Genomic DNA, 14485 nt, shown 5'->3' with positions numbered 1-14485 from the left:
TGCTACGTATAACAGACCGTTGCGACGTATAACAGACCGTTGCTACGTATAAAAGACCGTTGCTATGGACACAGCTCTGATGTCGGACTCTGGAGGACCGTTTTTGTGTCATATTATTGATTTCTTCAGGCAGTAGCTGTGTAATAATCAGGATAATGTTCAGCTAGCGGGTCATTGTTGTGAAATAATCCCCGACAGGGCAATGCTGCAGCCCGACGTGAAGCTGTACATGATCCCTTACATGCAACGCTTGACACTACGGCAGCATAAATATCCCACAATGCAATGCGGTAGTGACGACAACGTTCATAACGGACGTTGTGGAACAGAAGGATGTTGAACGATAGATCACATGTCGGGTTCTGTTCGTAGTGCAGAGGAGGAGATAAATGTGATCGGATTGCTGTTTTGGGTGGAACGTTAAAAGACCAGCAGAGGGCACAACTTCCTGTTAAAGGCTGCGAGTTAACGTGACACATCCAACTACACACACGCACACACACAAACATCTGCTTCACCACCTCGTCAGAAGGACTGACTGTAGAACATTAATATGTGTGAGGATTTAAACTCCATGTGGAGGAATCATCAGGTCAGCCATAAAAAACACTAACAGATGCTCTCTCTCTCTCTCTGTGTGTGTGTGTGTGTGTGTGTGTGTGTGTGTGTGTAAGGGCTGATGTCTGATGTAACAGCTGTGATGTCACTGAGTTGAGCGTCTTGGCTGCTTCCACGTCGAGGTCGTTGTTTTAATCCACAAGTTCAACACACACACACACACACATGATCACATGATGACGACGATCCACCTCCATTTCCTGATTCTATACTATCACCATACTGTGGTGCTGATTCAGTACTATCACCATACTCTGGTACTGATTCAGTACTATCACCATACTCTGGTACTGATTCGGTACTATCACCATACTCTGGTACTGATTCGGTACTATCACCTTACTCTGGAGCTGATTCTATATTTCTAGTGATTGTTGTTAACTTGTTGACCTCTAGACCATGAAGGGAACAAGATGAATCATCCACTTCTAGGGACTTTGACTTTGTAAAATCTCTAAATGAATCCAGTAAAATGTTTGATCTTCAGCATGTATGTAGTCAGAGATGTCCTGAAGTCAAATAGATCAGGATCATTGGCAGGAATTATTGATTACATTTATTATCCAGCAACCCAGAAATCAAAGCATAAAGACATTTCCCTCACAGATTAGTGGGATTTTCTTTTTAATTTATAAAGGACAAGTAATGTTTTATACTTCTGGTGAATATAATCCATCAGTCTGATTTCCATAGATGTATTTAGTATCTACAGTTCCCTTTGTTAACACCTTATTTTAGCCTTTATTAATAATAACATATAATATAATAATAGTAATAATATTCTCTGTCTCTCTCTGTAGGACTCGAAACCTGTCCGGTGGATCACCCAGACCTCGACACACCAAGAAGACCCACTTCATCAAAAACATGAAACAGTACGACACCAGAGGCAGCAGGTGGGAACAATCACACCTGGTTCTGTTGTTGCTGTTGTCTGTACCATCACAGCTTTAAACATCGGGGGGGGGGGGTTCTGGTATCACTGTAGATCATGTTAGAACTGTTCTGAGAGCTGTTCACTGCAGTAACTCTTACCCTAAACCCAGAACACACTGGGAACGTCAGCAGCGCGTGGCGGCTGCGTTACTTGTTTTTTATTTCGGCGTCCGTGTTAACAGGTAAGGGCAGCAACAATGCCCGCGTGAGACGCGCGTCTCTGCTGCGTCTCTTCTAGAGAATAGAGGTTTTGCCTGTATATTGACATCATACCAGCAACATTACTACAGTTTACATGCCTCTATCCGTAGAAAATGTTATGGAGATGGGAAAAAAGTAAAGACTTATTTTTAAATCAACACTTCCTGCTTTCATTTAAAAATAAAAGCCCTCAAGCGTTTTTTCTATGGACAGAATTCCTTCATTTGTTAACACAAGGCTTTTATTCTGAAATATGTGCTGGACAGTGTTGTAGAACATGCAGTGACTTGCAGAGCTCCATGAATGAATATAGTACGGGGTTTTAATTGTGGATTATTACAATTATTTACTAAATACCACACATTTCTTAACCTTTCTCTGTCTAAAATAAATATAAATTACATTTATAATGAAATGAAATGGACATTAAAAGACAAACTCTATGTAGAAAGAAAGGGCTGACAGCAGCAGCAGCAGAAACGCAGCTGGTGTGAACACCAGACGCGTGAACTACGCAGCCGCCATACACTCCTGATGTTCCCTGTGTGTTCCAGGCTTTACCCTAACCCTCCCTGTGGAGTTATTCTCAACACACCAGACTGAACCAACACGCTGATATGGTTTTATTTCAGACCTCAGACCTGCAGGGTTACATCTCCTACTGTATTTAATTTAAGGTAATGTGGGTCATCAGAACTTATGGTTCAGTCTCTTTAACCTTTACACACTCAGCTGACAGGAAGCCTGGACACTGTCACTCTATTGTGTTCTATTCTCTTCTATTCTATTCCTGTCCTTCCTTGAAGGGAGTATAAATCAGACTTCTGGGTCAAAGGCACACAGATAATAATAGACTGGACTGCAGCGTCCAGAGAACAGTAGAACGTTAGAGCTCCTCTGCCTCAGACTGTGGGTCAGAACCCTCCTCCGTTGGGTCAGAACCCTCCTCCGTTGGGTCACAACCCTCCTCCGTTGGGTCACAACCCTCCTCCGTTGGGTCACAACCCTCCTCCGTTGGGTCACAACCCTCTGTTGGGTCATGGCAGATTTGAACTGGGTCACCATGAACCTGTAGGTCAATAACAGCTCCTCGAGCAGTGCTGCAGTTCTTCAGTGTCGTTCAGAAGAAGAACCGTTAAAATTCAACATAAAATGTGTGTGAAGGCCATCAGCCTGTAGATAGATGAGGGGAGTGAGAACTGAACAGAACCAGAACCAACCCACTGCTCTAGAGCGTACATCCTGTGTGATAAACTGATAAATAACAGTTAGTAACATGAAGTCACCGGTTCTGAATCCTCTCTCCCTTCAGTGCAAGAAGATAGCAGAAGTTCCCTCAAACGTCTCAGGATGACTTGGACCTTGACTTTGACTTTGTTTTCTTTAGTTTGTGAGTAGCTCAGTAGCTAGAAGAACCCCCCGGGCCATGGGTCCAGTTCCCAGAGGGACTAGTCTGCTGTTCTGAATGTGTGCTAATGGATGAATCCCAGCAGACTGTTGGTTCCACTAGACTCTCTGGAGACTTCCTGCTCTGCACTTTCCCATGATCCCTCACTCCTTATCTGGAGGGAGGAAGGGAGGGAGGCAGGGATGGATAGATAGATAGATAGATAGATAGATAGATAGATAGATAGATAGATAGATAGAAAGAAAGAAAGAAAGAAAGAAAGAAAGAAAGAAAGAAAGAAAGAAAGGAAGGAAGGAACATGGTTTCAGACTCCGCAGCAGGTCTTCAGATTTATATGTGATTTGCCGATATAGTTTAATCAGGTTATATAACTCCTCTGGTAGATTTACTGCTTCCTCTGACAGGGTTCTGATTATCTGTAGAACCGGTTGGACTCTCCTGGTTCTGGTTCTGTTCCCTCTGACCGGCTCAGGGTTGACTGGATGTTATTTTAGTGTGTGGCCTCTTTTCAATGTGTATAGTAAACTCAGGGTCATTACTAGAGGTCTACTAGTGGCTGCATATACAGGACTAGTAGTGTGTGTGTGTGTGTGTGTGTGTGTGTGTATATATATATACATATATGTATATATATATATACATATACATACATATATGTGTTGGTTCTGACCAACAGAACCTCTATATATATACATATATATATATATATATATATATGTATATATATGTATATATATACATATATATATATATATATATATATGTATATATATGTATATATATAGAAGAGAAAATGATTCATCACCAGCGTAATGCCCTCAGAGAGAAGTGTGTTAGTGTTCCAGCCCTCTGGAGTTTCAGCCAGAGATAATGACTGTCAACATTCCCTCTGAGACACGAACCAGCCTGCTCCACAGGGTTCATTATACTATATACATTATACTGTAATACATCACACTCCACAGGGTTCATTATACTATATACATCATACATTATACTGTAATAAAACACACTCCACAGGGTTCATTCTGATTCTGACCAACAGAACCTCTAATGTATGTTGGTTCTGACCAACAGAACCTCTAATGTATGTTGGTTCTGACCAACAGAACCTCTAATGTGTGTTGGTTCTGACCAACAGAACCTCTAATGTGTGATGAATTTGATCAACAGAACCTCTAATGTGTGTTGGTTCTGACCAACAGAACCTCTAATGTGTGTTGGTTCTGACCAACAGAACCTCTAATGTGTGTTGGTTCTGACCAACAGAACCTCTAACGTGTGTATTTGTGTTTCAGGATCGTGCTGATCTGTGCTAAGAGGTCTCTGTGTGCTGCCTTCTCTGTTCTGCCCTACGGAGAGAGCTTCTACCTCAGGTATTCAACACACCTGTACACACACGTTCAGGTCGGGTTACAGGTCGAGAGGGAGGAGATGATGGTGACATCATCAATGTCACAGAATGATTCATGTTTTTGGATACAGTGTAAATAAAGTAGACGCAGCATTTATAGCTTTATAACATGTTGAGCTGTGTTGTGTGGTCAGAGCTGTACTGTATACAGAAACATCAGATTTACAGCATCTATTCATCAACCTGATTTCCTCCGTCTATCTACAGAACCCATTTATCATATATCAGACCACACTGTGTTATCTAATATGATAATATAGGCTACATTTACTAAAGGATTAGACACTTCTGAAGACTGAAATATATAAACTGGGAAAAACAAGTTAGTAAACTAGTGTTTGGTGGATTATTTCTCTGTTGTTACATGGTTGAAAGCCTGTTTATTTACCTTCACAATGATGTCCAACTTGTAAGGATCATGCATTTGTGGGGTGAGCAACACAGCTGATGATGTGGGGAGCGCCCAAGAAAAATTTGCCAAAATGCTCTCACTCTCACCAGAAAGATGGATCTTTGTGCAGGTTTATTTTGAAAGATAAAAACTTAAAAAAAAGGTAACATTACAAATTGAACAGATGTGCTCACAGCTGATAGTACTGTGAGGTGGTCGGCTTATTAACACGGCGTGTTTCTGTCGGCGGATGTCTCTCAGTCAGCAGCCTTGTCATGTTGGTTTAACGTTACACTACGTTCTCCCTCACCGTCCCGTCATCTACCGCCGTCTTCTTCCTCGCCGTCCCGTCATCTACCGCCGTCTTCTTCCTAACCGTCCCGTCATCTACCGCCGTCTTCTTCCTCACCGTCCCGTCATCTACCGCCGTCTTCTTCCTCGCCGTCCCGTCATCTACCGCCGTCTTCTTCCTAACCGTCCCGTCATCTACCGCCGTCTTCTTCCTAACCGTCCCGTCATCTACCGCCGTCTTCTTCCTCGCCGTCCCGTCATCTACCGCCGTCTTCTTCCTCGCCGTCCAGTCATCTACCGCCGTCTTCTTCCTCACCGTCCAGTCATCTACCGCCGTCTTCTTCCTCACCGTCTCGTCATCTACCGCCGTCTTCTTCCTCACCGTCCCGTCATCTACCGCCGTCTTCTTCCTCACCGTCCAGTCATCTACCGCCGTCTTCTTCCTCACCGTCTCGTCATCTACCGCCGTCTTCTTCCTCACCGTCTCGTCATCTACCGCCGTCTTCTCCCTCACCGTCCCGTCATCTACCGCCGTCTTCTTCCTCACCGTCCCGTCATCTACCGCCGTCTTCTTCCTCACCGTCCCGTCATCTACCGCCGTCTTCTTCCTCACCGTCCAGTCATCTACCGCCGTCTTCTCCCTCACCGTCCAGTCATCTACCGCCGTCTTCTCCCTCACCGTCTCGTCATCTACCGCCGTCTTCTTCCTCACCGTCTCGTCATCTACCGCCGTCTTCTTCCTCACCGTCCAGTCATCTACCGCCGTCTTCTCCCTCACCGTCCCGTCATCTACCGCCGTCTTCTTCCTCACCGTCCCGTCATCTACCGCCGTCTTCTTCCTCACCGTCCCGTCATCTACCGCCGTCTTCTTCCTCACCGTCCAGTCATCTACCGCCGTCTTCTTCCTCACCGTCCAGTCATCTACCGCCGTCTTCTCCCTCACCGTCCCGTCATCTACCGCCGTCTTCTTCCTCACCGTCTCGTCATCTACCGCCGTCTTCTTCCTCACCGTCTCGTCATCTACCGCCGTCTTCTTCCTCACCGTCCCGTCATCTACCGCCGTCTTCTCCCTCACCGTCCAGTCATCTACCGCCGTCTTCTTCCTCACCGTCTCGTCATCTACCGCCGTCTTCTCCCTCACCGTCCAGTCATCTACCGCCGTCTTCTTCCTCACCGTCCCGTCATCTACCGCCGTCTTCTTCCTCACCGTCCAGTCATCTACCGCCGTCTTCTTCCTCACCGTCCAGTCATCTACCGCCGTCTTCTTCCTCACCGTCCCGTCATCTACCGCCGTCTTCTTCCTCGCCGTCCCGTCATCTACCGCCGTCTTCTTCCTCACCGTCCAGTCATCTACCGCCGTCTTCTCCCTCACCGTCCAGTCATCTACCGCCGTCTTCTCCCTCACCGTCTCGTCATCTACCGCCGTCTTCTTCCTCACCGTCTCGTCATCTACCGCCGTCTTCTTCCTCACCGTCCAGTCATCTACCGCCGTCTTCTCCCTCACCGTCCCGTCATCTACCGCCGTCTTCTTCCTCACCGTCCCGTCATCTACCGCCGTCTTCTTCCTCACCGTCCCGTCATCTACCGCCGTCTTCTTCCTCACCGTCCAGTCATCTACCGCCGTCTTCTTCCTCACCGTCCAGTCATCTACCGCCGTCTTCTCCCTCACCGTCCCGTCATCTACCGCCGTCTTCTTCCTCACCGTCTCGTCATCTACCGCCGTCTTCTTCCTCACCGTCTCGTCATCTACCGCCGTCTTCTTCCTCACCGTCCCGTCATCTACCGCCGTCTTCTCCCTCACCGTCCAGTCATCTACCGCCGTCTTCTTCCTCACCGTCTCGTCATCTACCGCCGTCTTCTCCCTCACCGTCCAGTCATCTACCGCCGTCTTCTTCCTCACCGTCTCGTCATCTACCGCCGTCTTCTCCCTCACCGTCCCGTCATCTACCGCCGTCTTCTTCCTCACCGTCCAGTCATCTACCGCCGTCTTCTTCCTCACCGTCCAGTCATCTACCGCCGTCTTCTTCCTCACCGTCCCGTCATCTACCGCCGTCTTCTTCCTCACCGTCCCGTCATCTACCGCCGTCTTCTTCCTCACCGTCCCGTCATCTACCGCCGTCTTCTTCCTCACCGTCCCGTCATCTACCGCCGTCTTCTTCCTCACCGTCCCGTCATCTACCGCCGTCTTCTCCCTCACCGTCCCGTCATCTACCGCCGTCTTCTTCCTCACCGTCCAGTCATCTACCGCTGTCTTCTCCCTCACCGCCCCGTCATCTACCGCCGTCTTCTTCCTCACCGTCCCGTCATCTACCGCCGTCTTCTTCCTCACCGCCCCGTCATCTACCGCCGTCTTCTTCCTCACCGCCCCGTCATCTACCGCTGTCTTCTTCCTCACCGTCCCGTCATCTACCGCCGTCTTCTTCCTCACCGTCCCGTCATCTACCGCCGTCTTCTTCCTCACCGCCCCGTCATCTACCGCTGTCTTCTTCCTCACCGTCATCTACCGCTGTCTTCTCCCTCACCGCAGACGGCAAGCAGCTCCCGAACCTCGATGTCCTGCCACCGTCGTTCACCTCCTGCTGCCACCGCTCTGTAGCTCTGCAGCTCTGCAGCTCCGTACGTCTGTAGCTCTGCAGCTCCGTACGTCTGTAGCTCAGTAGCTCTGTAGCTCTGCAGCTCTGTAGCTCTGCAGCTCCGTAGCTCCGTAGCTCTGTAGCTCTGTAGCTCTGCAGCTCTGTAGCTCTGCAGCTCTGTATCTCTGTAGCTCTGCAGCTCTGTAGCTCTGTAGCTCTGTAGTTCTGTAGTCGTCCGGGTGGAAACAGAAGAGCTCACACATGATGTACACGTTGAAATAAGGAAAAGGAAAAAAAAAATTTGTGAAAATTTGCCATAAATCAGGAGGGTTTGTTCATATGACCTCAGAGAAACACACACTGACATAATCACACATAAACACAGAGCTGAAGGTACACTCCTCATGTTCTACACACCCACTCAGATATAAACACACAGCTGTAAATACAGATGTTATTACAGTTATGTAAACTCCGTCTCCCTCTCTCTCTCTCTCTCTCTCTCTCTCTCTCTCTCTCTCTCTCTCTCCGTCTCTCTCTCTCTCTCTCTCCGTCTCTCTCTCTCCCTCTCTCTCTCTCTCTCTCCGTCTCTCTCTCTCTCTCTCTCCGTCTCTCTCTCTCTCTCCCTCTCTCTCTCTCTCTCTCTCTCTCTCTCTCTCTCTCTCTCTCTCTCTCTCTCTCTCGCTCTCTCGCTCTCTCTCTCTCTCCACCACGTTCACACTCACAGCTTCAGATAATCCAGCACAGCAGCCGAGAGTCTGCTCACTATCACACCACACTGATAACACACACACTGGAGGACGCATCACTACACACACACACACACATATACACACACACAGATAACTCACCCAGCGGAGGGCGTATCAGTAGACAGATTATTATAAACACACACCTACATATACATATACACATACATATAAAGAGGAAGTGAGGTCAGGCGTCACAGCTCCAGGTCTATCTTGTATCTGATGCTGCGGTTTGTAACTGTGAAAGTTCAGCAGAACATGATGCTGTGGCGGGAAGTGACCTTTGACCTTTGACTCACAGGACACCACATGTCCTCCTCTGCCACCTCCAGACAGGCGGACAGACAAGGGGACGCAGGGAGGACGGTAACACTTCATAGTTCTGTCTGTAATTATCTCAGATGATTATTGGTTTCTTTCATATCACATGTCATATAATGGCCAATATAATATGAAATTGTAAAATATGTTGTAGTATGATATACTGAAAATGAAGGACGTCTTTTCTTCAAACTAGACTATAATATAACACTTGATTTATACTCCTGCTGCTGTGCACCTCCCATACACAACACTGCAGCAGATAACATGAAAGATAACAGAAATCAATTCATCTATGTATCGGGATTTTTCTTTTTATGATTTCTAAATAGATGTTTTAATTCCAGAATGGATCTATCTGCTTCATCTGAGTCTCTGTGGAGGTAGAAGGAAGTTACCGCTTTTATTGTGGTAGTCTGAGTAACGTGACGTCATATCCGTTCCGTATCCGTCAACCAAAACAAATCTCAGAGAGTCTAAACCGTTGGAGGGTCGTCGTGGATACGACCTGCACCCTCCCATGTTAAATCCAGCGTGGTAAACACTACACATCCAGTAAAGGATGGAAACACTTTGGGTTTCACACATTGACAGGAAAAGCAGAGCTAGACAGAGCAGAGCTAAAGCTGCATGCTAACTCTGTCACGGACAGGAAACGTTATGGTATGGAGGTAACGTTATGGTATGGAGGTAACGTTATGGTATGGAGGTAACGTTATGGTATGGAGGTAACGTTATGGTATGGAGGTAACGTTATGGTATGGAGGTAACGTTATGGTATGAAGGTAACGTTATGGTATGGAGGTAACGTTATGGTATGGAGGTAACGTTATGTATGGAGGTAACGTTATGGTATGGTGGTAACGTTATGGTATGGAGGTAACGTTATGGTATGGAGGTAACGTTATGGTATGGTGGTAACGTTATGGTATGAAGGTAACGTTATGGTATGGTGGTAACGTTATGGTATGGCGGTAATGTTATGGTACGGAGGTAACGTTATGGTACGGAGGTAACGTTATGGTATGGAGGTAACGTTATGGTATGGAGGTAACGTTATGGTATGGCGGTAATGTTATGGTACGGAGGTAACGTTATGGTACGGAGGTAACGTTATGGTATGGAGGTAACGTTATGGTATGGAGGTAACGTTATGGTATGGCGGTAACGTTATGGTATGGCGGTAACGTTATGGTATGGCGGTAACGTGGCGGCAGAGCCGGCCGTCGCTCTCGTCTCCGTGGTCAAATGGGCCGACGCTACGACTGTAGAGCACCCAGATACTGACATTTGTGTTCTCTGCATTGAAACGGCCCCGATGGAGCTGACCATGGATGGATAAAGAGAACGGAGCTGACGGGAGAGCTAGAGACCACCTTGGAGAAGTTACAGGAAGTAGACACGTGGGACTACGTCCGCTTTTCAAAATAAGGTGTTAACAAAGGGAACTGTAGATACTAAATACATCTATGGAAATCAGACTGATGGATTATATTCACCAGAAGTATAAAACATTACATGTCCCTTATAAATTAAAAATAAAATCCCACTAATCTGTGAGGGAAATGTCTTTATTCTTTGATTTCTGGGTTGCTGGATAATAAATGTAATCAATAATTCCTGACAATGATCCTGATATATTTGACTTCAGGACATCTCTGACTACATACATGCTGAAGATCAAACATTTTACTGGATTCATTTAGAGATTTTACAAAGTCAAAGTCCCTAGAAGTGGATGATTCATCTGGTTCCCTTCATGGTCTAGAGGTCAACATTGAACAACAATCACTAGAAATCAGAATATAGAATCACAATACTTTTTGGATCAGGAGACAGGTGGATCAGGAGACAGGTGGATGGTTCCAGCCCTGCTGCTAACATGCTAACAGACAGCACCTAATAACTGGTGACTGATTCAGACTGCTGCAGTCTTCTGATTCATCATGTTGTTTATCTTTAATCTGAGTCATCCTTCATTCACATTCCTGAAGCTGAACCAGTAATGACTCTGTTCTCTCTGGTCACCTTAACCTCCTCTGTCTCTGTCTCTGTCTCTGTCTCTGTCTCTGTCTCTGTCTCTGTCTCTGTCTCTGTCTCTGTCTCCAGTGACCCGACATTGAACCACCCCCAGAGGAGACACTCGTCCGGTAACATCTCCACCACCCTAGAGATGCTGCCAGGGCTGGAGGGCTTTCAGCTGGACACCTACGGCAGGGTAGGTAACACCTACAGGTAGATGTGTTGATGATCAGACAGGGTTTCATGTCTCTCTCTCTCTCTGTCTCTGTCTCTGTCTCTGTCTCTGTCTCTCTGTCTCTGTCTCTGTCTCTGTCTCTGTCTCTGTCTCAGTCGGTGTCGTACGCCCAGTTCCTGTACCCCACCAACGCCCTGGTGAGACAGAAGCCGTCGTCGACCAGCGACCTGACGCTGCAGGTTCCCGTCTCCAGGAGCACACACAGCGTGGCGGGCCGGAGCTGTCCACCCAGCAGACTGAACAGCGCTGTGGGACTGGACCTGGGTAACGAACGAACACACACACACACACACACACACACACTCATCTTGTTCTCATGGTCTAGTGGTAAAAAAGTTAACAACAATCACAATATTGAATCAGGAGACAGGTGAATCATTCAGCCCTGGTAATCTCTGATGATCATACTTTATTATAATCCCACTAACTCTCCTCTCCTCTTCTCCTCTCCTCTCCTCTCCTCTCCTCTCCTCTCCTCTCCTCTCCTCTCCTCTCCTCTCCTCTCCTCTCCTCTCCTCTCCTCTCCTCTCCTCTGTGTATTTCCAGGTGTTGAAGACGTGACGGACTACGACCCCTCCCTCCTCAGTGACCCCCAGTGGCCTTGTGGGAAACACAAGCGGGTGTTGATCTTCGCCTCCTACATGGTGAGAACACATTAAACATTAAAATAAAGAAATGAGCTTTATGAGCTTCATCATAATTATATTTGTTGAGTCCAAAAATTACAGTTTTTCACTGAGAGCACACTCGGCTCTATTACATCTTCATCATCATCATCATCATCATCCTCATCCTCCTATAGGAAGCAGCTTAGTTTCATCATGAGAAGAATGAAACACTGGACTCTGTATCTGCACTGTTGAATCCCTCAGAGCAGATTACTGCTGAGGCTGTTACTGATCTCACTGAGTCTCATTACACAGTGTGATCCCACACTATAGCACCCCCCCCCATACACAACCATTACACTACTGATTACTATCTCACTACGGAGTATTAGAGCCACGCTGAGGAAAAACACATCTGAGATTTCAAGAATAAAGTCACAATATTACAAGAATAACGTTGTAATAATAATAATAAAGTCACAAGTGGTATAGAGATGAGTGTTGGCCGTGTGAACTCAGAGTGGAGCAGTAGATATATATACTGTATATATACTCCGTCAGGGTTTACTCCACCACCAGCTCCATTTACTACTTTCACTGTTTGACTTTTTAAATGTCTGTTTATGCATTTCTATCTCTTCTCTTCCCTCTCCTCTCTCTCCTCTCTCTTCCCTCCTCTCTCCTCTCTCCCCTCTTCTCTCCTCTCTCCCCTCTCCTCTCCTCCCCTCTCTCTTCTCTCCTCTCTCCTCTCTCCTCTCTTCTCTTCTCTCTCCTCTCTCCCCTCTCCTCTCCTCTCCTCTCTCTCCTCTCCTCTCCTCTCCTCTCTCTCTCCTCTCCTCTCCTCCTCCTCTCTCCCCTCTCTCCTCTCTCCCCTCTCTCCTCTCTCCTCTCCTCCCCTCTCTCTTCTCTCCTCTCTCCTCTCTCCCCCTCTCTCTTCTCTCCTCTCTCCTCTCTCCCCTCTCTTCTCTTCTCTCTCCTCTCTCCCCTCTCTCCTCTCCTCTCCTCTCCTCTCCTCTCCTCTCCTCTCCTCTCTCCCCTCTCTCCTCTCTCCCCTCTCTCCTCTCTCCCCTCTTCTCTCCTCTCTCCCCTCTCCCCTCTCCCCTCTCCTCTCCTCTTCCTCTCCTCTCCTCTCCTCTCCTCTCCTCTCCTCTCCTCTCCTCTCCTCTCTCCCCTCTCTCCTCTCTCCTCTCTCTCCTCTCTCCCCCTCTTCTCTCCTCTCTCCCCTCTTCTCTTCTCTCTCCCCCTCTCCCCTCTCCCCCTCTCCCCTATCCCCTCTCTCCTCTCCTCTCCTCTCCTCTCCTCTCCTCTCCTCTCCTCTCCTCTCCTCTCTCTCCTCTCTCTTCTCTCCTCTCTCCTCTCTCCCCTCCTCTATCCCCTCTCCCCTCTCCCCTCTCCCCTCTCCTCTCCTCTCCTCTCCTCTCCTCTCCTCTCCTCTCCTCTCCTCTCCTCTCCTCTCCTCTCCTCTCTCTTCTCTCCTCTCTCCTCTCTCCCCTCTTCTCTCCCCTCTCCTCTCCTCTCCTCTCTCTCCTCTCTCCCTCTCTCCTCTCTCCTCTCTCCCCTCCTCTCTCCCCTCTTCTCTCCCCTCTCTCTCCTCTCCTCCCCTCTCTCTTCTCTCTTCTCTCCCCTCTCCCCTCTCCTCTCCTCTCCTCTCCTCTTTTCTCCTTTCCTCCCCTCCTCTCTCCTTTCCTCTCTTCTCTTCCCTCCAGACGACGGTAATAGAATACGTCAAACCGTCGGATCTGAAGAAAGACATGAACGAGACGTTTAAGGAGAAGTTTCCTCACATTAAACTGACCCTCAGCAAGATCCGCAGGTAGAGTCCTCTAAACGAGTCCACCAGAGACCTGGCAGGACTCTTTATATAATACACTTTACATTTCACATGTCTTCTATTAAAACTGTCTCCGTCTCGCAGTCTGAAGAGAGAGATGAGAGTCGTCGGGGAGGACTGCGGCATGCAGCCCGTCACCATCGCCATGGCGTTCGTCTACTTTGAGAAGTTGGTGCTGCAGGGTCGACTCAATAAACAGAACAGGTACTTTACCCTGTCCCCGTCCACCAGTAATTACCCTGTCCCCGGTCCACCAGTAATTACCCTGTCCCCGCTCCACCAGTAATTACCCTGTCCCCGTCCACCAGTAATTACCCTGTCCCCGTCCACCAGTAATTACCCTGTCCCCGCTCCACCAGTAATTACCCTGTCCCCGCTCCACCAGTAATTACCCTGTCCCCGTCCACCAGTAATTACCCTGTCCCCGCTCCACCAGTAATTACCCTGTCCCCGCTCCACCAGTAATTACCCTGTCCCCGCTCCACCAGTAATTACCCTGTCCCCGCTCCACCAGTAATTACCCTGTCCCCGCTCCACCAGTAATTACCCTGTCCCCGCTCCACCAGTAATTACCCTGTCCCCGGTCCACCAGTAATTATCCTGTCTCGTTGTGAGCTCATATTTCTGTTGCTGTTTAACAGGAAGTTGGTGTCGGCTGCTTGCATCCTATTGGCTGCTAAGATCAGCAGTGACCTCAAGAAGCAGGAAGTGAAACACCTCATTGATGTAAGTTGATATTGATGATATGGGTATTTTACATGTAACACAAGTATTTACATTACCGATTAATATGTCAATCAGTCAGAATAAATAATTGACATATTGATCAGTAATGTAAATAGGACCGTGTGGAGGCAATAGGAACGTAGACTGTAGCTACTAAGGCT

General features: G+C 47.7%; 1 protein-coding gene across 1 annotated transcript in view; it reads left to right on the top strand.

The window, feature by feature from the left end:
- LOC141773330 (CDK5 and ABL1 enzyme substrate 2-like) overlaps positions 1-14485 on the top strand; it is a 33197-nt gene that overhangs the window by 15847 nt on the left and 2865 nt on the right. Inside the window, exons 3-10 of the mRNA XM_074645237.1 lie at positions 1419-1514; positions 4462-4539; positions 11012-11120; positions 11255-11423; positions 11706-11803; positions 13474-13580; positions 13683-13802; positions 14240-14324. Of these exons, the coding sequence (XP_074501338.1) occupies positions 1419-1514; positions 4462-4539; positions 11012-11120; positions 11255-11423; positions 11706-11803; positions 13474-13580; positions 13683-13802; positions 14240-14324 (862 nt within the window). The remainder of the gene's footprint in view (positions 1-1418; positions 1515-4461; positions 4540-11011; positions 11121-11254; positions 11424-11705; positions 11804-13473; positions 13581-13682; positions 13803-14239; positions 14325-14485) is intronic.

The sequence above is a fragment of the Sebastes fasciatus genome, chromosome 8 (genome assembly GCF_043250625.1).
Source record: "Sebastes fasciatus isolate fSebFas1 chromosome 8, fSebFas1.pri, whole genome shotgun sequence".
In the NCBI taxonomy this organism is placed as follows: domain Eukaryota; kingdom Metazoa; phylum Chordata; class Actinopteri; order Perciformes; family Sebastidae; genus Sebastes; species Sebastes fasciatus.
Note: the sequence above shows the minus strand (reverse complement) of the source record. Positions and strands in the feature narration are given on the sequence as shown.